At 32.0% G+C, this 20,973-nt stretch overlaps 1 protein-coding gene across 1 annotated transcript; it reads right to left on the minus strand.

The window, feature by feature from the left end:
* Positions 1-22: 22 nt before the first annotated feature.
* Positions 23-8,613, minus strand: LOC105327787 (uncharacterized). Its single transcript, XM_020067039.3, has 4 exons — positions 8,502-8,613; positions 8,005-8,131; positions 975-1,141; positions 23-838 (listed from the first exon to the last, which is right to left on the minus strand). The coding sequence occupies exons 1-4, from the start codon at positions 8,551-8,553 to the stop codon at positions 720-722; spliced, it is 465 nt and encodes a 154-aa protein (XP_019922598.3). The 5' UTR covers positions 8,554-8,613; the 3' UTR covers positions 23-719.
* Between the last annotated feature and the right edge of the window lie 12,360 nt (positions 8,614-20,973).

The following is a 20,973-nucleotide window of genomic DNA, read 5'->3' on the forward strand; positions in this document are numbered from 1 at the left end:
TTTTCTAAAAGAAAAAAAACTATACAAGCGGCGTTTTCTATTATTTTCTACATGTATTAAAATTACAGTTCAAGCATATCTTTTACAACATACACCATAGAATAGCATAATAAAATATCATAGCAAAGCATTGGAATCTCATACAATAGCATTGAAATCTTATACCATAGCATACAATCTTATAGAATCTCATTCGTCATAGTATACCATAGCATACCATAGTATAGCATTCAACATGATTTTAACTCGGTTTTAAATGTTTTTATTCGAAAGAATAAATGTTCACATTGCAGATTAGTAGTAAACTTTGGCCTCTTATTATTTTACTCCGAAATATATGGAACTCTTCTGTGTATGGAGGCGTTTTTGTTCAAATATCATAGCATACCGTGGTCATAGCATGGCATAGACTTCGATATCATTACGCCCTAGGTCCTTCATTTCAATTTCTCGTGACATAGCATACAAATCTCATAGCATTGCATTGAAATCTCATGGCATATCAGTAAAATCGCATACAATAGCATAGCATGAAATTGTAAAAGATATGTATGAAATGACCGTAATATCATCACTACAAACTGAATAATAACTTTTATATAGAAAATTAATCATTTCTACAAATACTTTATACTACAACTGCTTAAAGAATATTTCGAACCCTCTTGTTGTATCATTGTCCCTTGTTTATTCAGTACTATATTTTCCTTATGTAAGTACTAACAATCAATAATAGAAATGTTATTTCGCCCGACAGCCTGCTGATTTTTGCCTAAATACGTTGGTGGTCCATAGGAATAGACAGGAACTGACGGCTGTGGATACCCTGGTTGTGTAACTGAAATAACATAAAAGTGAACCATATGCAGATGATGAACTCCAAAGTGAGTATCAAAAAACAAGCTAGAATTAAGCGTTAAACATTTTTATCATCAGTTAGGTTTCTTTATATTTGATAAACACAGTTTACGTACTTGAATTGGTATTGGCCGTGGTCTGTTGAGGGTACACCATGATTTGACCATGGTTCTGTGTTTTGCAGATTTTGACACACGCACAAACAAAAATGGTGACAATAACGGCCAGCCCAACGATACCCCCAATCACTCCGCCAGCTATCGCTCCAGCCGAAGACGAAGAACTAAATATAAACAAATACGTTTCGCTTATTAATCTAATATGTGATTAAGCAGTCACCGAAAGAAAAATTAGAAGAAAAAAAAATAATTAGAAAATAAACATACAATCAAATAATTCTTAAAAAAGCATCTTTGAGCATCTCTGGTGAAACCTGAACGAGGTATTTAACTAAGTCTCTATTCTATGAAGTAGATAAAGGTTATGCCTAAATTTCACAATATCTAATGAAACAAAGTAGTTAGTTTTTGCATGAAAAAACGTCTTCAAGATTTATTGCTTTGAATGAGGTTAATAAACTATTAATTATTTAATTATCTATCTTTTGGATTGTTAACGTATTGTAACCCTATCGTGATTTATTTTATTGCAACATTTAGATTTGTTATTTATAGTAAGTCTTCACGCAAAATCATTTAAAAAGTATTCGGTAATTTCCTATAGTTACATTACATAATTTAACGAAACATGTGCATGAGGAATAAATAATTTGTTTACATTTATATAAAGTTTACAGACTATATGACACACATACGGTTGTGGTTTAACACTAAATCACATAAATTACCTTGTTAACTTTCATTTAGGGCATTTCTTTCGGCGATAAATGCAGTTTGTTAGGGAATATTTACATTTTAACTTTCTGGCTATCATCATCTTTTCGTGTAGTCTTCGTCATTTCCGGTTATCGATGTTTGCTAATTAAATGTTTTGATTAATTCAATTCACTATTGAGCGTGTTTATTTATCATCATGTGATGTCTTAGGAATGGAAATTAATGTTAATTTGTTGATTATTTGCTAATACTCAGTCTTACTCGTGGAACTATATTTGTTTACCCTATCGTCGGTAGTTACGATATTCATGCGCAGATTTTCTACAGAGAAACTATAATTGTACAGGTGATTTTATTATAAGTCCTGTTCATTAAAGTACTTAATTTATTGCATATTTATTGCTTAAAAACTGATTTTTACATGGTTGCTATAATTATTTACCATTTGCCTTTGTACCGTAGCCCTGTGTGGTAGAAATAGTTCTGTGTGGGAACTTGTGTGGGAACTCAGCTTCCCGTACAGGTCGCTGATTGGTCAATAGCTTGTACGGCGTATTTTTATTGGTTAACTTAGTTCACGTGACGAAAAATGGGAGGTTATATAAGCGCGCGAGTACTACGTTATGACAGATTTCTGCTAGTTGCACGGCGGTAACATTTGAAAAGTACAAAAAGGTGAGAAAACTCTACTATGTAATTTATAGCTTAGTTAGAAATCTCCTACCACATTGGACAACCTAAACTTGTGTTTCTGAATTGTCAGCTGTATTTATATGAATTTATATTAGAAGAACCTGTTGATATTTGTGTGCCATACACTGTTTACGCCATTGTGCCATACTGATATGTGACAATAAATGAGTAAGACTGATCATCTATCTTGAGTATTATTGAATAAAAAGATAAAGTGTAATGGAGCCTGGACAACTTGAATTTAAGAAGTAATATCTATTACTCCATCCTGATGAGACGAGTTATTGAGACAAGCAATAGATGATTTGTACATATGCTGAGGATTCAGAAATTCTAGCCACCCCCCCCCCCCCCCAGATGGCTTACAGTATTTCCCACTCGGTATAAACCCGATTGTATATTCATACGACGGAAAACATACTTTGATATTCTACTATTAAGAACATTTTAAAAACTTTTAAGAAAACAAGAGAGCAGTGCAACTGGTCTGTAGCTATTTGTAGAAGTCTTTTGTTTGTCACCTTCCTTATACAAAGGAACTATGAGCCCTCGTTTCCATATTGGGGGTATTTTCCCATGTAGAATGATTGCATTAAAAAGTTTAACAATGCATCCAAGTACTTTCTTCCCCCCAAAGATGATATGTTCGTATGTTATCCTATCCGGGCCTGGGGATTTTCTTCTCTTCGTGTTGTTAACAACAGGCGAGAGATCATCTGTAGTTATTGGTCCGCCGGGGATATTTCTAGAAACTTTAGTACACTCTTCCTCTATGTGTCTGTACTTGCTTTCGATGAACTGGCGGAAGTGTTCATCAAAGGTGTCATCTTCGGAGGGAGTGTATATTTTTTCGTAGTGCATTGCGAAGGCTTCAGCTACACCTCAAGGGTCTTTGAAAATAGCACCATCGTCACCGTGAACTTCGGGATACGTGCGTGAGACAGGTGATAATTTTGAGAACAAAGTTAGTATTTATATTGGCAATTTAATCTTAAATGACTAACATTCTTTACAATATTAGAAGCGCAACTATGAAAATAGTATTATTTTGCATATACGTAATTATACAAACAATCGTTTGCAAGTTGTTTTAGAAGATAATTTATGAATTTCTTCTAAACTTACCACTATATACAAGATCCATAATAAGTGTGTCTCTGAATATTTATCTCAGATTATTATCTCAGATTATTCCTTATACTTGGAGTAATGATTCTGCATATAGAACTATATAAGTGTTATTTTTGTGTGTATTTTTCAGTTATTTGTATGTCATTCTGCAATGACGTTATTATTTTTTCATAAATATATGGGGATGGAAATTATCAAACAATACCACACATTACTTTTATTCAAAAGTAGTACATGTAGTTGAATGAATGCAGAGGCGGCAATGTAAAGCTGTAAGCAGTAAAGTTATGCTATTAAAGCAATATTAGCTGCATGTTTTAGAGTTTTATTTTGCTGCATATCCTACAATTATAATATGTCTGCATGTAACTTCAAATTTTATGATAAATAAGATTTGAAAAAAAAAAAATTATTTTTTTCATTAAAAAGTTTTCTCTTTCAAGGAATATATATAGCACTTAATTTATTGTACAGGACGACAATAATTCAATGTTGCTTTAATTAAGGGTTTTTAACGGCTTTTCCCACAAAATATGGCAAACAGAAATTTAAAAATCATGATATTTCTTTCTTTTAAGTTGAAAATAACATTTTGTTTAAACCAAATTTCAGCATGAGAATTGCATGTCATATTTCTTAAAATAATTCCCACCATTACATCTGTGGTAATTAATTACCTGCACTAACACCCCTAATTTTTCATAACAATATAGGTAAATCTCAGGTGAAAGACATGCTATAATTGTTATCACAACACAATCGATACTTCTTGTTATGAACATATATGATAACACCATGGCTTCAAACATCGAAAAAAAAAATTATACCAGCGGCGCATACATGAATGCAAACACGGTTTCAATGTTATTTTTTATAACTTATTGCAATTTTTATCAGGTTATAATTAATTTCAGAGCAATAATAACACGAGAAAAATATCTTAATACAGTATGATGTTTCGCCCCGAGGAAGGTATGAAACATCGAGGTGCCCATTATGTCAGCGCGAAACAGAATAGGTGCGAACCATCCCGGATTCTGTTCATATGTGCTTTGACATTGATATTTAAAAAAGAAAAAAAAGTATGTAAAAATAATTATAAATTACATCACCTGCATGTTCTTTGAATTTGGAAAAAAGGTTTTGCCGTCGCTTTGTCCCAAAATATAATAATAACCAAAACAAAAACAACAAAAAAAAAAAAACAAAAAAAAACAACAAAAAAACAACAACAAACAAACAAACAAAAAACGCTGTATGCCAGATTGCTTCAATATAAATGTACATGCCAACCGCATTCCTGTGTGACCTTCGTCAAAAGATATAAACAAAAAAGTAAAAAAAAAATGTTTCGGTTTATAAATGACGTCAAATGTCCAATTATTTGTTAATGTAAAAAGTTTATTCTTTGATTGCTTTTAAAATCGTAATCCAAAGTTTAAAATCGTAATCCAAAGTTGTATACCCATAACATTTAATGAAATTGGCAGTAGGAAGTTTCCATGTATTTAATGTTCATGTCATTTCTGATTTCTTGTGCACAATGCGTAGGAGTTTAAATTGCAACCATCATTAATTTAAATGAACACCTCGTAAAGACTAAGTGTAGCAAAATACAAAAGACAACCCTTATCTCACATTTAATAGACAAACTAGAATTGTTTTTGTAGATTGGGTCCTATTTCGTAACCAATAGTCATTGTGTTAAGGGTGTTGTTTACTCAGGGTTTGAGTTCTCGAATTCGGATTGTTATAAAGTTCAATGTCATGAGTAAAATTTGTTCTAAACACAAAGGGTATCTGTAAAATGAATTATTATTGACATAACATTCGATATTTCTACTATATTATGGAATTATGCCAAAACAAAAATAGACTTTTAGCCAAACAGAGGAAATTCGGACTAAATTTTGCAGATTTTGTTTTCTGCTAAAACATTTTTGGAAGTACTCTAATATTAAAAGTTAAGATTTTATATTTTATTCTATATAATTTTGCATATTTTCTGGTAGTTTTACCTCATTTATTCATTATAATAACCGTATGGCATGAATTTAAAAAATATTGAAATATGCTTTAAAACGAGAAAAGACACCATATCTCAAAATTTTGATCATTGACCTCATATAAATTATATGCCAACAGAATAAGATCAATATAAGTAGTTTAATACTATAAATGTTTTTGTATCATCATCATTCAACTTTTTGTAAAATTGGATCAAAAATGGGTAGGAATTTGAAACGTGATAGAGGAAATTCGGACTGGAATATTTATAAAAATTGTGAAGGAAAACTTAATGCTTTGTATGTATTTAGTGTCACTGCCATTCATAAATTGTATTTCATTTTCAAAAGTGTTGAGCAATTTGTATTATTTTCACAATTAAGAAAATCTCAATCATAGTGTAAAATTTTAAGTGATTTTCCTTTAATTTTCCAAAAATATACAATGGCCATTAACTCAAAAAGTAGGTTATTGACTTTTTTTTTCAATATCTATAGTGACCGGGTATTCAATACCATATTAGGAAAAATGAATAGTGCACTTGACGACAAGCAAGACTGCTATTGGGATTATGCTTTACAACTAATGTTTCAACACCATTCGTACATGAGACTGTTAATCAGTTCAAGTGAAAAATGACTCCTTTTTTGAAAACAATATCTATTCTAGATATGTGACAGAATTCTTTAGAATTATCTATATTATCTCTGCTAACATTTGTTTTTTGGGTTTTTTTGTAAAGTCATAATCTAAATTGCATTATCATCAACATTCTTAACGTTAAAAGTTTACAAATAAAAAAAAAGATATCAATATATCAAAAATGGAAAATAGATTTATGACATCAAGTATTACTGAATACACTTTATAATTGATTTAGTTTATTTGATCAATAAAATTAAAAGTTAATTGAAATGCAATGTTAAACAAAGTATTGTATTGACCATTTGCAACGGAATTACGTTTCTTAAAACTACTTAATCCACGGAATTATAACTTTTAGTTTTTAAGTCACCTGAGTAAACTCAGGTGACCTATTGCACTCCGTTTTCGTCCGTCGTCGTGCGTCGTCCGTCGTGCATTAACAATTTTACATTTTTAACTTGTTCTAAAAAACTACAAGGCTGATTGTTACCATTTTTGGTGTGAGGCATTTCTATAGTAAGAGAAATGTAGATTGTGAAATTATGGCTCTACCACCCCCGGGGCGCCACAGGTGGGGCCAAATATGCAAAAAAAAACCCCAAATTTTCAAATATCTTCTTCTCTATCCCCATACATGTGAAGAAAAAAACTGGTGGCATACTAGTAATAATGTCCATTAGTCCCTCTACCAAAATTGTGAAACTTATGGCCCCTGGGTTACTATATAGCCATATAGTAAAAATGTATTTAACCTTAGAAAATCTTCTTCTCTACCCCTATACATAATTGTTAAAAACTAAATGCCTGTTTATAATGTAAGGGGTTCAAGCTCTAGGCTGGGACCAATATGGCCATACAGCAAAAATGTTTTTAATCTTAAAAAAAATCTTCACTACTCCCACATATGTGGGCAAAAAACTGAAAACATGGTTATTGTGTCCACTAACTCCTCTACCTAAATTGTGAAATTCATGGCCCCTGGGTCAGGGCTTCATGATATGAGGGAGGGGGCATATGGCAATATACTGATAATGCATATAATGTTAAATGTTTTTCTTTTTAACCTCACACATCGGTATAAAAAACTGACACACAATTATTTTTACCAGGAAGTCCTCAACTGAAATTTTAATTTCATGTCCCCTGGTATGGGTTTTGACTCTACCGCAGGGCCAAATTGGATGTATAGGTGTTAATACATGTAATGTTAAAAAATTATCTTATTTACTCCCACACACCTGAAAGGAAAACTGAATTCATGATTTTGATCTTTACTTTTTTGCAAAAATTTTAGGTTTCACAGTTCTTTAAAGAAAGATTTCAGACAGGGAGGTGGCCGTCATAACTAATTTATAATTTTTTTCTCCAGAATGAAACCTAATTAATTAAACGCCTATATGAAACTCCTCAACAAGTTTGTGTATGGATTATATGATACTCAGGTGACAGTCAAGGCCAATTGACCTCTTGTTATTGAAACACTGTCATATATATTGTAAGAAAAAAAATGTAAATATAAATACACTACCTTACTTACACGTATCTTATTTTTTATTATTCTTCTTTAACGCGAGCTCTTAGTTTCGTGATTTAGCTGTTGTGCACCAAAAAGTGAGAATCTAAAAATGCAGTCGCCGATTAGTTTTATCATAGTTTTATTCAGTTTTAGCTAACTGAAAAATAAAAGCGAGCTTTTAAAATTTCCGAGAAGAGGTCTTCGCGATTTTACTCGGATATTAATATCTCGCGTTCAATTAGGAATCTACAGCACTAGAATTTACTGATAAATATATGCAATGTTATTATAATTAAAGGTTACAGATGCCTTACTTACCTATCTGAGTCATAGTAGTAATAGTAGTAATAGTAGTAGTAGTAGTAGTAACAGAGCTGTCTTCTAGATGAGTAGTAGCTACTGTAGTAGTAATAGCAGTAATAAGCACACTGCGCGGGAACCGTCACTGTAAACATTGACTTTATACTGTTAGAAATTTTTAATGGTATTTTACCGTCATTCTATTTTACATATTTCACCTTTGCACAATTATGCAGTGAATATTAATAATTTAATATATATTTTGGTATTGCACTGTTTTTATGAAGAATATTTGGATATTTAGGAATTGTCATTTCTGAAATTAAGGATTGTTTGTACATTTTAAACGATACCAGACAGGGATTCATTCTTTCCAAAGAAACAAATTTTGACGCAAATGTAGACTGAATTATTCTAAGTGTACGTATTAAAATATCAATTATTATGCAAATAATTAATTTAACAGGAATTTTGATGAGAATAAACGGCAAATTGTTGCCCTCATCCATACTTACGAAAAATGAATACCAGTTTTAAAACTGAATCAAATCGTCTGAGTTGAGACATCTTTATAAGAACAGTAAAGACTGACAAACGACCTTCTTGCGACAAATGTTACTGGTGTAATGCACACATCGTAACTCTTCTATTCTTAAATAACGTTGAATCTATCAAAACGATTTGGCTGTCCATCAAATTTATACAAAACCATGGTGCAGAGGCTCAGTTGTTAAGGACCAGGCAAAGTTTATCACTACCATGGGACCAGTGCAAAACAAAATTATTTAAACAAAAACACTTAAACCCCTGTCCATGCCCTTAGTCTATACAATAAATGTTTGTCACAAGCTTGTACATAAAAGGAAAAAAAAATCTGACGTCCCATGCATGGTGGTGTTTCTACAGCATTGATATACTTCAATTATTGATTGTTTTAATAACGTGAAAGTGAAGAATATGACGCGGACATTTTTTTTCACATTAGAATAAGTTTACTTGGATAATATGGCTGTTTTCTTGTAAGTTGCTTTTTAGAAGGCATGTATGTTATTTTATGCTTTTCTTCATTAAATGATTTTTTGAATCATCCTAGAAAGTTAATTTGAATACAGACATAAAAAGAGATAAACTTTTAAAAAGTTATTAATCAAATATCTCTTTTGATTCATTTGAAGATTTGTAGCATTTACATGATCTAATATCATGAAAAGACTTTAAACAATCCATTGTTTAACCTCATTTCTAAAAGAAAACAAAACAGAAAAAGAAGTGGGCACATTTAACTTAATATATTTACATTTTTCAATGTCTTTGCCTGTGATAACACTATTTATCGATTTTGTACTATATAACCCATAATTTTAAATGACGCCAAATGTGGGCGCCAGTGGGATTTGCCTATTAATATTTAGATAATTAATCGTTGAATGGCTTAAAACTATATAAATATAAGTAATAAGGAATCATTTTTTGAATATTATGAGGTGATACTTTCGGTCGGGGCGTGATCAAATCTATCATAGAGCCCTTAGGGCTGTTATGGATTTGATCACGCCCCGACCAAAATTATCTCCTCGTAATACTCAAAGAATGATTCCTTATTCCTTAATTAACTCGATTTCCCAACTCCCTTTTTAACTTCCCTAGATTTTTTACCCTGTCACATCTATTGTCGTGTTTGTGGCTGCAGCTGATATATTAAGTGTTTCGAAACGCATCATTGGCGCGAATGACCCGAAAAAATGCAGATCCATCATTCAGAGCAATTTTGGAGCAAGGAATTAGAGAATTTCTTGATATTACTGTACTTGATTTTTTAGGCTATTGTATTGTTAAAAAAATTAATTAGAATTTTTTATACCGTTCATGCATAACTTGGTTTAAAGGTGTGTCTGTCTGAACGACTACATTGTAAGAGAACTATGCTTTTAAAAGCTACGTACAAAGAAGTTATACATGTACAACTACAGAATACACAATGTTATAACAAGGATTTATAACCACAGCATATTATAAAATGTTAAATACAACCAAAAAACTGTAAAATTTATTGATACCGCTATATCATACATGTCTTTCCAAATATTTAAAACGAATAATTCACATATAACTAAAAATGATAGTGTAAATTCTTATTGATTTTATCATGTTTACTGAGAAAATGTTCAGTACATCCCTTCATGTTATTCTTATGTCAAGTATCCTACATACAATAGTAATTAACTAAGATAACCAACTAAGGGAGAAATTAAATAACCCTTTAATAAATATAAATGGGTTTTAACAATATATAGACTGAAGATGGTATTTTCAAATGAGGCAAACATTTAGGTGTTTTCTTGCGTAGAACACATTACTCTTTTTTAAAATACATTTTTGAAACAGGATGTTCATTTCTTAAAGGATTGGAGTTCAGCATCTAAAATATAAAATATGACCGGTTGTAATCTTCGACATCGACGCGGATGCTTGATTGAAAAGTAACAAAAGGATGCAGTTTGAAAATTTAGATATTTAATTGTTATACGCTGTGGCATGAATTTTCTTTCATAATTCATATTCATAACAATATATTTTCGAAAATGGTATGGTTGTATTTTAGTTTCAAAATGGGTTAACGCATTTTGTAGAAAATGCGCTATGCAGTGTTGTATGATCAATGTCCGCCCCGTTATGTTCACATTTAAGGTCCAGCTTCCCCTAAAAGAAAAAAAGTCATACCAGTATTCAGCTAGTAGAAATGCTCTCAGAATTACTATTTGTAATGCTCATGTACTTTTATCTAGTAGAAAATAAACCATTCGGTAACTTGTGTATGGTAAATGTATGACCGTATCACCTAACTACATTGTGGAATGTTAAATATTGATGGCGCATAAGATTTGACAAATTGCTTAAAAATCTTTAAAACAAAAATAAAATTTTAAAAAGCACCAATAATTTGCACACATCATTCATTCCATCTGTTTTTAAATCTCTTCCGATGGATACGGGTTAACCGAGGATTTAACGACTGGTAAACACAGGTAAATAAAGCCCTGCATGCGTTCACACCTGTATTACTTCGTGTTTTGTTTTAAAATTTTCCATAGATCAGGAACCTATCATAATATACACGCATTTTACACGTCTCTAGGGAGATTTATCAATATTTTAAGATAGTTAAGTTTAAAGTACCATGCATAACCCGGACATAGATGGTATCTATTCATAGTAGTGTATAGGAAATTGTAAGGGTAGCGAAAAACAAAAGACATTAATTTAATGATCTATTTCCCGAAAAAGCACGTTTTGATTGACTAAAGGTAAAGTGTTTAAAAAAAGTAATAAAAGTCTAATAAATTGTATGATACATATAAATTCGGAGGTAAAACTATAATATATGTAAGAGTATTAGGCTATCTAACATTTATTTCAAATGAATTGATCATAGCATTTTATATTTTGCGTAACGTAGATCTAGTTTCATTCCACAGAAACTCATCGGAAAGAATCACATCGGAAAGAATCACATTGCAGCGATAAATGTTTATAACATGCCGAGGTCAAGCAGCTTTAAAGGAGCATGGTCACGTTTTTTGCCAAGAATCATTTTCCAAATTTTACAATGTTTCAGAATGGCATTTATCACAGACAACCAAATTTTGCGAGTCTTTTGTTGAGTTATAAACAATTAACAGAGCTCACAATTCTTTGTTTCGTAAACAAAGATTTTGTTTACATTCTGAATGTTGAAGTGAAAATTTAAGTTAAAGAGCTAAACTAAATGTGTTAGACGTTAAGAACTGTTTTCTTAAAATGATTGAGAAGATAGACAAATTATCTTGGAAAAGATATTTTACTGGTATATTGAACCTATGTAAACAAAAACAGGCACGGACCTTGTTTACAGGACAAAGAATTGTGAGCCTTCTATCTTGCTTATAACTCTAGGACTGACTCTCAAATTTCATTTGAACATTAGGATTGCATTCCTAAAGCATTGTTAATATTAAAAACAGAAAAAAAATGACCGAACTCGTGACTATGTCCCTACAAAGGTGACTGAAGTCTATGCGTATTGATAACTCAGGTGTGAAAGTCACAACTTTAGCTTTATTTGGATGTACGGTTGAATTCTAAAAAGAATTCTTACACAAAAAATAGTTAACTCTCTCTCTCTCTCTCTCTCTCTCTCTCTCTCTCTCTCTCTCTCTCTCTCTCTCTCTCTCTCTCTCTCTCTCTAGCTCTCGTCATAATGGGCAATTCTGTAAAAGCAAAATAGAATTCATTGTAAAATTATAAACAGGAACATTAACTTAAAAAAAAGTTTGGTATGAAATTCAACATTCAGTATTTATATAAACTGATGCAAAATTAAGCAACAATTTCGGAACAAGTAATACTCCTATTATATAAACCCGTTTGCATACATATAAATTACAAATTTTAAATTTTTGAAATGTTAAAAGTTATGTTTCTTTCTAAGAACATTTATGAATTTTTTTTTTTAAATGATCATGACTAAAAGGTATTTACAATGTACAACAAAATGCGATAAGGAAGTAATTAAGATGCAAGGTAAATAATTTGTGATACAATTGCTTGTTTCAAAATTGTTTTGGTGATGAAATACATTTGTAAACTGCTTTAAAATAATATCATTGATTGCTAATTAAAATTAGATATGTATCGCCGTAGATTAGAATATTGACGCTCGTATTAAAAAGGATGGTGTCCAGAGTAGCATTCTTGCATTGGTATATATTAATCCCTCTCTCTCTCTCTCTCTCTCTCTCTCTCTCTCTCTCTCTCTCTCTGATCATGATATTACTGAGCATTTTTTTGTAATCAATTTACATGTTGGAGTTATACCTAATTTTTAATCTAAAGGAAAGGTATGCCCCGTTGAAAGGCTCGAAATTGTGAAATGGTTATTTAGAAAAGTACATGCAGTTAAACAAATTGATAATTGCATTGATTTAGATGTAATAACAACATGTTGGTTCAGGGGAAAGGACACAATAGGGAGGTTGAGATTTCAAACGTGTACGGATACGTGTACGTGTACTAGGGGAATCACCTAAATTCTTCGCGTATTACGTCATCAGTTTTTGTGACGACATAGTTTCTACACGTTCTCTAAACTTGTAGAGTGCCGTCTACACGTAAGTACAAACGTGTAGCTTTTTACAACAAATTAAATATTATTGATGAGTGAATGTATTCTCGTGATACATTATAAATATTTTAAACTTCATTTGCATTAAGATTGATAAGAAATATTCCATTTATTTGGAATTAACTAAATAAATTCATGTCACAAAACTGCGTCGATTTACGTAAATGTTTATATCCTACAAGTTAAGAAATCTCAACTGATAAATTACAAAAAACGTGTACGTGTAGTTTTAACACACGTACGTGAACCCGTACACGTTTCAAATCTCAACCTCTCTAATACTAAAAACCGTATGCAACCTATAACGCGGTGAAATTGTCTCCAACGTATTCAGGGGGGGGGGGCACGGAAGACATTGATTGTCAATTGAACCAAATTTTTCTATGCCTCTAGAAGTTTCAAACACCATGAAATGATTTCAATTCATTTTGCAAATATCAAATTCACAGTAATCAAGTGAATAAAATATGCACGATTGGTAAAATATACAACTTGATTTCGGTTACAAACAGTTAAAACAGTCGAACAAATAATAAAATTTCTACAGACGTGTTTTTTTTTTTACGTCGGTGGGGTAATTTCTTTGTAAACAGAAGGTACAGGGAAGAAGAAAATATAGTATGTTTAATATTAGCTTGACTTTTTCTTATTTTGCATACCTTTTTTATATCATTTTTCATTGAATATAGTTAAGTATATAAAACAGGTTTTATAAACAGTAGCTAGAATTGCCAAAATATGAGTACCAAATAAAAAGATACATATGTGAATTGATAACTTGGCTTTTTCTCTTTACTCGAGGACGAGGGAAATGTCAATTGCTGACTTAAATAATTTCAAATGGTCAAATATATAAAGGTGTAAAGCCTACCTATTTGCAGGGTGGTCTGTGTTAATATCACATCAACTCAATGTACTTGTAGGTGGTTATATCGCCCGGCTATATTTCCATATCATTCAGTGCTGGATATGTAAGAAATTTATTTCGGATATGTACACCTAAAGTTTATCTCTTGAAAATGGTTTTGGTCAGTTTTGGCATAAACAAGTCAGTTAAAATATTTAATCAAAATCAATTTAAAAAAAGTTCACTCAGGGTTTTAGTTGTCTAAATAAGTTTGTTTGAAGATTAATATATCATACGTTAAAGTTGTTTAAACTCCTCATAGATAAGTAAGGCTCCAAAGTCCAATTTAAACGCTACAGTCTATTGGTCTTGCTTTAGTACAATTTTGACGCCAAAGTCGGATGACCTGGAGCCGATACAGGCGCCAAAGTTCTACTGTCACACCAAAATCCGTCTCCTAGTTTTGACGAATTATGCAAAAGTACGATTGTATTTAACTGCAATACCCGAGGATGCATATCACATTAAAGTACATTGTGCATTTCTAGTATTCACAGGACCAGTTAAAGGTGAAAGCTGTATATATAAAATATTATCTTAGTATCGTATTTTTCACGAGCATATGATTGGTCAAATGATGTCACATGACCGTGCTATAAATTCTATTATAGACCCTACTATACCAAAAATTAAAAAAACGTTATAAACACCATCTTTCTGAAATAGACTATTCAACTGTCTGCGAGACAACTTTGTTTTGAATGGCTCAACAATTTGCATTGTCCAATCACCGTTAAGGTCTTCTAAAGCGATCGGCTTAGATTTGCTGATGAACTTAAAAACATGGCAGCCGATCGCCTTGCTTTATTAAAGAAGCGTGTGTTCCAGACTATTTTTCACAATGGGACAACACAAAGAAATCAACACATGCAGCGGTAAAAGCTTTTAAGGAGTATCTCACTGGGAGAAATACATCCGCCAACTCCGAAAATATATCTGCTGCTGAACTTGATAAAAAGCTTTCAACGTTCTATTGTAGGATGAGGAACAGAAATAAAGATATGTATGGAAAAGGGATTTTTATATCATATAGATATGGTGTGCAGCATTATTTGGAAACAGCAGGAAAGAAATTAAAGAATTTTACGGGGGAAGTATGGAACGCCTCAACTGCCTCATGTAGGTAATCTTCATATTATGATGATACTTCAACATTACATGATGGTACTTCAACATTACATACTGATATTTCAACATTACATGATGTTACTTTAACATTACGTATTGATACTTCAACATTACATGATCTATTCAATAGCAATGATCAGCAAATTGAAGTAGTTTTCTCTGTCCATAGATGTAAATCAGTTTTGAGTTTTGAAAATGTTGAAATTTTTTCAAAGGAATTATATTGTTTTTTTTCCAAAATTGTCCAATCCAAGGTATGTGTCCGATGCATCGTTAACTCACCCTACCTAAACGTATTTCTCGTTTTGATTTTTTGGCTGATTAAATACATGTATATGTACATATAAGATGTGTGCTTTTCTTTCCATTTCAGATAGCAAAAGATGCCCAGTGAAAAGTTCTGTCGAGCTTGTTAAGATACCAAACCCCAAGTGTGACAGACTCAAACGGTCAGACTGCTGCCTAAAAACGGCATTTATATCGACAATATTATGAATAAGACCTTAAGACATAATAAACTGGGATCTTTTGTGAGTGAAATTAGCAAAAAAGTAGGTTTTGTAATGTTTACATAAATCACTCATGCCGTGCAACCATTCATGCGGTTTATGAAGGTAGCGATTATTTCAAATAAAATTTACGTAACCCGCTAACGCGGCTTGTGTACTTTTTCTGCAATGTCGCTATCTTCATATCTTCGAATAAATCACCAAAGAAAGCATTTTATTGTTTAATTATTTACAATCAAATGCACAGCATTCAAATAATGCTTTTGTGTAAAATCTTTGCAACTAAATTGTCATTGATGGCGTATTTGACGTCATTTTACGATGCCTATACTGCTCTGTTTTTGACAATTTGACTGTCAGAATCTTGATAATAATAAAGTTCATTAGTTCCAATTCAGGGATATATGAAACACCACATGAGCGCATGCACATTTTATCGTATATTTTTAACCAAAATTGTCCAATCCAAGGTATGTGTCCGATGCATCGTTAACTCACCCTACCTAAACGTATTTCTCGTTTTGATTTTTTGGCTGATTAAATACATGTATATGTACATATAAGATGTGTGCTTTTAAGTCATCATAAATTGATATAACCGTGTGAAGTAAGTTAAACGGAGAATATGCTTGATATAAAAAAATACATGTACTTTGAAAGTAAGTCTCGTTTTAGATTTTTCTTACTTACTTTAATTGACAATCAGTCTAATGAAAACCATCCTTACACTTACCAGGGTCTGATAAGTATCGGTAAGAGGTCGTCTTTTTATGACCTCTATATTTGCATACAATCTAAATATACCCTCAACTTATCACAAACATGCCTTTATCTGGGTTTTTGTCAATACTCTGCAATATGGATGTTATAATCATTATTTTATTTTATTTTTAGAAAATACGCAAAAATTAGTTTTTCGGTTTCCTTTTGAAGAAATCAAATTGATTTTCTAAAGCTCTTTTTGGTTAGAAGTTTGGTCGTGTGAAGATGACCTCCTATTCTGTCAGACCCTTACAGGTGTAAGCAGAAGGAGGGTTGTTTTAATAACAATCCTTTCTGACTTGAAGCTGTAACTGATAACCTCCTCGTTGCTTCCAACGAGCTCGGCTCTAGTATTCTTAAGCTGTTCATCCGTTATGTCATCTTAATACACATTTTTGTTTGCCGACTCCGTGGGCGTGTTATATTTTTTGCCTTCTCGTTGTTCTCAATGTACCTTTGTTCTATTTTCGTAAACAAAATATATCTTTCAAAAACGTTTTGGAGATTACGATTTCATGAATAGTTTCATGCTCCTTTTTAAAAGATCTAGAGATGTACCTATACAACGCGTTCCTGCCAAAAACGGCCGTTCACGGATATATATATTCTACGAAGTTTATTTGTGTGTCGTGTGTCATCAAAAACTGGTCAACTTCAAGACCTTAAAGCAGTCATATCAGACACGTTGCATCAGGGGGGCCAGGGGGGCCTGCCCCCCCCCCCCCACTTTTTCTCGCAGCAACAAATTTTTAAAAATTTACATATAAAAAATAGAATTATCATGGAGTTGGCCCCCCCCCCCCACTTTTTTTGGAGTATGTAAAAAATTGATATGAAAAAAAGGAAATCAGGAGTGAAATTGAAGTTATATAGTACGCCAGTCCCCCCCCCCCCCCCCCCACGGATTAGGATTTTGGAAAACTTATTTTTCCTTTTTTTTTTTTTTTTTTGGATGAGTCTGACCCCCCCCCCCCCACTTTCAAAAACGATGCTACGTGCCTGCATATTTTTTCATTCACTACAGGGAGGTCGTCAAAAAGTGTTAAACAGCACAATGCACCAACTTTATATCTTCAAAACTAGAAGAGGAATAAACATTTAAACGGAAGGAAGAACGATGAAGTCATCAAACAATACGATCCTAAATCTTTATACATATTATTCATATTTATTTACTAAATTTCATTCATGGATATAACGTTTGAAGAAATGTGTGAAAGAAGTAGATGTAACCATTCGCTCTAGAAACAATATGTTACAGGTAAACATTAAATCTAAACGAATTAGTTTGTGGCAAATAAGCTAGTATCCTTGTATCTAACTTTGTTGGTATTTTGAGGTATGAGGTGAGGTATGTGAAATCATTTATCCATGCAAATAGTCATTTCAAAAGTAAATATCTTCTTGAGTTAAAATAGAGAAAAAATAAAACAGACTGTAAAGCAATAATAACAAACTGTTAACAAATGCTCCATATGTATGACTTTAAGAATTTAATTGTCAACAATTTTATAACAATAGATAATGATTATAGAAAAAAAAGATATGTATCTACATGTATTTTTTTTTCTTCAAAATTTTTCTCATAAACCAAGCAAGAATATCATAGCATTGTAAAAAAAATCGATAGGTAGCCTAAATGTAATGGAAGCATAGTCAGCCGTTTTGGGACAAAGAACAAAAACAAGAACATGAACTTGATATCAAATAAATAGGAACCAATTCAACAAATGAAGATACCAAATAACCTAAAATCTTTACACACATTTTTGTAAATAAACGTACACTGTATATATATTTTATTTACTCATATTCTTTTCATTAGACATAGTAAGCACTAGTTATATAAGTAGCTGATAACTTTCTATTTTTCAAATATCCTATCCTTTATGAGAGATAACCTTCTGTCCGCTCAGAAAGGTTGGTTGTGAATAGGAATAGGCCAGAACTAATGACTGTTATATCCTTGTTGTGTATCTGAAATTTTATAGCAGTGACTCTCTTGTAAATAATGAGATCCAAAGTGAATATCTGAAGAAGTATGGATGAGTGTCGGATTAAAAAGGCAGATATTTTTAAGTCTTTTTTATTTGAAAAACATATTTACGTACTTGAAGTGGTATAGACCGTTGGCTGTTGATGGTGCACATAGTCCTGGTCATCGATTTGTTTTTTGCAGATTTTGACACACACAGCCACAATTGCAAAAATAAAGGCCAGTCCAATAAAACCGCCAATTATCCCGCCAGTTACTGCTCCAGGCGAGGACGAACCGTATATAAACATTTGTTTCGATTATTAAACAGATAATTGGTTAAACAATCACTGATAGACGACTAAAAATACTGAAAAAATGTCCATATATTTTTTTTTATCAGCTGAACATAATGTTTGTCCAAATTTTTATCAAGAGGTGTATGTAAACATCCTCTCTCAAAACAATATATCCGGTACATGCAAATATTATGTCCGCCCGAATTAGTTTGTCGCAAATAAGCTTGTATCTTGGTTTGTTGTAGTGTCTCAAACCGTACATCCATGTACATGGTAAAATCGAAAGTAAATATATTCAGATAAATATAATTTTTGTAGCACTTTTGGACAATTATTCATAGCGGGGTACTTATTATTGAACAAATACGATGACATACCTGAACTGGTATAGAAGACAGGCTGTTGAAGGGTGAAGGGGCACTAAGACCTGACTTTGGTTGTTGGATTAACAGATTCTGAGGCATACTAGTACCCAAACAACAGGTTCAATGACGAGCCAAGCAACACCTCCAGTGACGACCCTAGCAGAATGACATTGAATTTTCTTCTCACAACTTATGTACAGTATGTACAAATTTCAATATAATAAATGAAAATCATTGGTACGTGCATGATGAAGGGATTACAGGTAATTGGTTTAATTAATCAAGAGAACTAACTCTCTCAAATATAGTATCTAATAGCTTAGAAATATTAGTAAGAGTTGGTTTTATTTTTGTGAATTAAACAGTGTTTCCAATTTTACAGCATTTAGATCTACAATGAAATATTTTGGTAAACATATATCCCTTGAAATATATATATATATATATATATAAAACTTAAATAAATGAAAACACAAAGATCGAGTAAAACATAAGCGCTTTCATTTTCTTCAGATGTTTTACAATACTAACATGGTAACGTTTGTTATGACGTCATAATAGTTTAACGGCGTCTTCAAGTCTCTGAATGACGTCATATTTTCCCGTATTTTTAGATATCCCAATACTAATAATAACAGATTATATAACACGGTTAAAACATGAATAAAACATTTAGAATACTCAGATGTTACATTAAGCTATTCAATTTAGGTTTAAAAGTTCTTATAAAATGTTTTTCTTTATCACGCCTTTCAACAGTATTAGAATTGTACATTTTATAGAACGGAAAAACAGTGAATGATTTTTTTCCGCACAGGTCAAGGTGTTCACTAACTTTTAGTTTGCGGTATTCCGGTTGGTTGATGTGCTGTTTGTGAATTCGGATTCTTTCCCGTAAGGTACTTCCCGTTTCTCCAATATATAGTTCCCCGCAACCTGAGCACGTGATAACGTATAATAGATTTCTGGTTTGACACGACATGTTGTTGTTAACGATAAACTGTTTCCCACCAAAATTAAAATGATGTCCTTGTTTAATATAGGGACAAGTGCCACATCGCGAATCCTGGCATTTAGTGACTTCAAACTCCGATTTTTCTTTGAAATTGGATTTAGTAAGGATGCGTCGAAGATTCTTCGGCTGTCTTTTGCTGTTTATAAATTTATAAACAGCAAAAGACAGCCGAAGAATTTTGGTGGGAAAGCTTTAATTTTGGTGGGAAACAGTTTATCGTTAACAACAACATGTCGTGTCAAACCAGAAATCTATTATACGTTATCACGTGCTCAGGTTGCGGGGAACTATATATTGGAGAAACGGGAAGTACCTTACGGGAAAGAATCCGAATTCACAAACAGCACATCAACCAACCGGAATACCGCAAACTAAAAGTTAGTGAACACCTTGACCTGTGCGGAAAAAAATCATTCACTGTTTTTCCGTTCTATAAAATGTACAATTCTAATACTGTTGAAAGGCGTGATAAAGAAAAACATTTTATAAGAACTTTTAAACCTAAATTGAATAGCTTAATGTAACATCTGAGTATTCTAAATGTTTTATTCATGTTTTAACCGTGTTATATAATCTGTTATTATTAGTATTGGGATATCTAAAAATACGGGAAAATATGACGTCATTCAGAGACTTGAAGACGCCGTTAAACTATTATGACGTCATAACAAACGTTACCATGTTAGTATTGTAAAACATCTGAAGAAAATGAAAGCGCTTATGTTTTACTCGATCTTTGTGTTTTCATTTATTTAAGTTTTATATATATTTCACCGACCACTGAGGTTTTTCTTGGATTTATCTATATATATATATATATATATATATATATATATATATATATATATATATATATATATATATAT

Source organism: Magallana gigas, chromosome 4 (genome assembly GCF_963853765.1).
Source record: "Magallana gigas chromosome 4, xbMagGiga1.1, whole genome shotgun sequence".
In the NCBI taxonomy this organism is placed as follows: Eukaryota; Metazoa; Mollusca; class Bivalvia; order Ostreida; family Ostreidae; genus Magallana; species Magallana gigas.

Coding starts and splice junctions, on each gene's coding strand:
- LOC105327787 (XM_020067039.3), bottom strand. CDS start 8,553: ATGTCTCAACTCAGACGATTTGATTCAGTTTTAAAACTGGTATTCATT. Junction 8,132..8,501: donor AAAACTGGTATTCATTTTTC/GTAAGTATGGAT, acceptor CAATGTTTACAG/TGACGGTTCCCGCGCAGTGT. Junction 839..974: donor CACGGCCAATACCAATTCAA/GTACGTAAACTG, acceptor ATGTTATTTCAG/TTACACAACCAGGGTATCCA.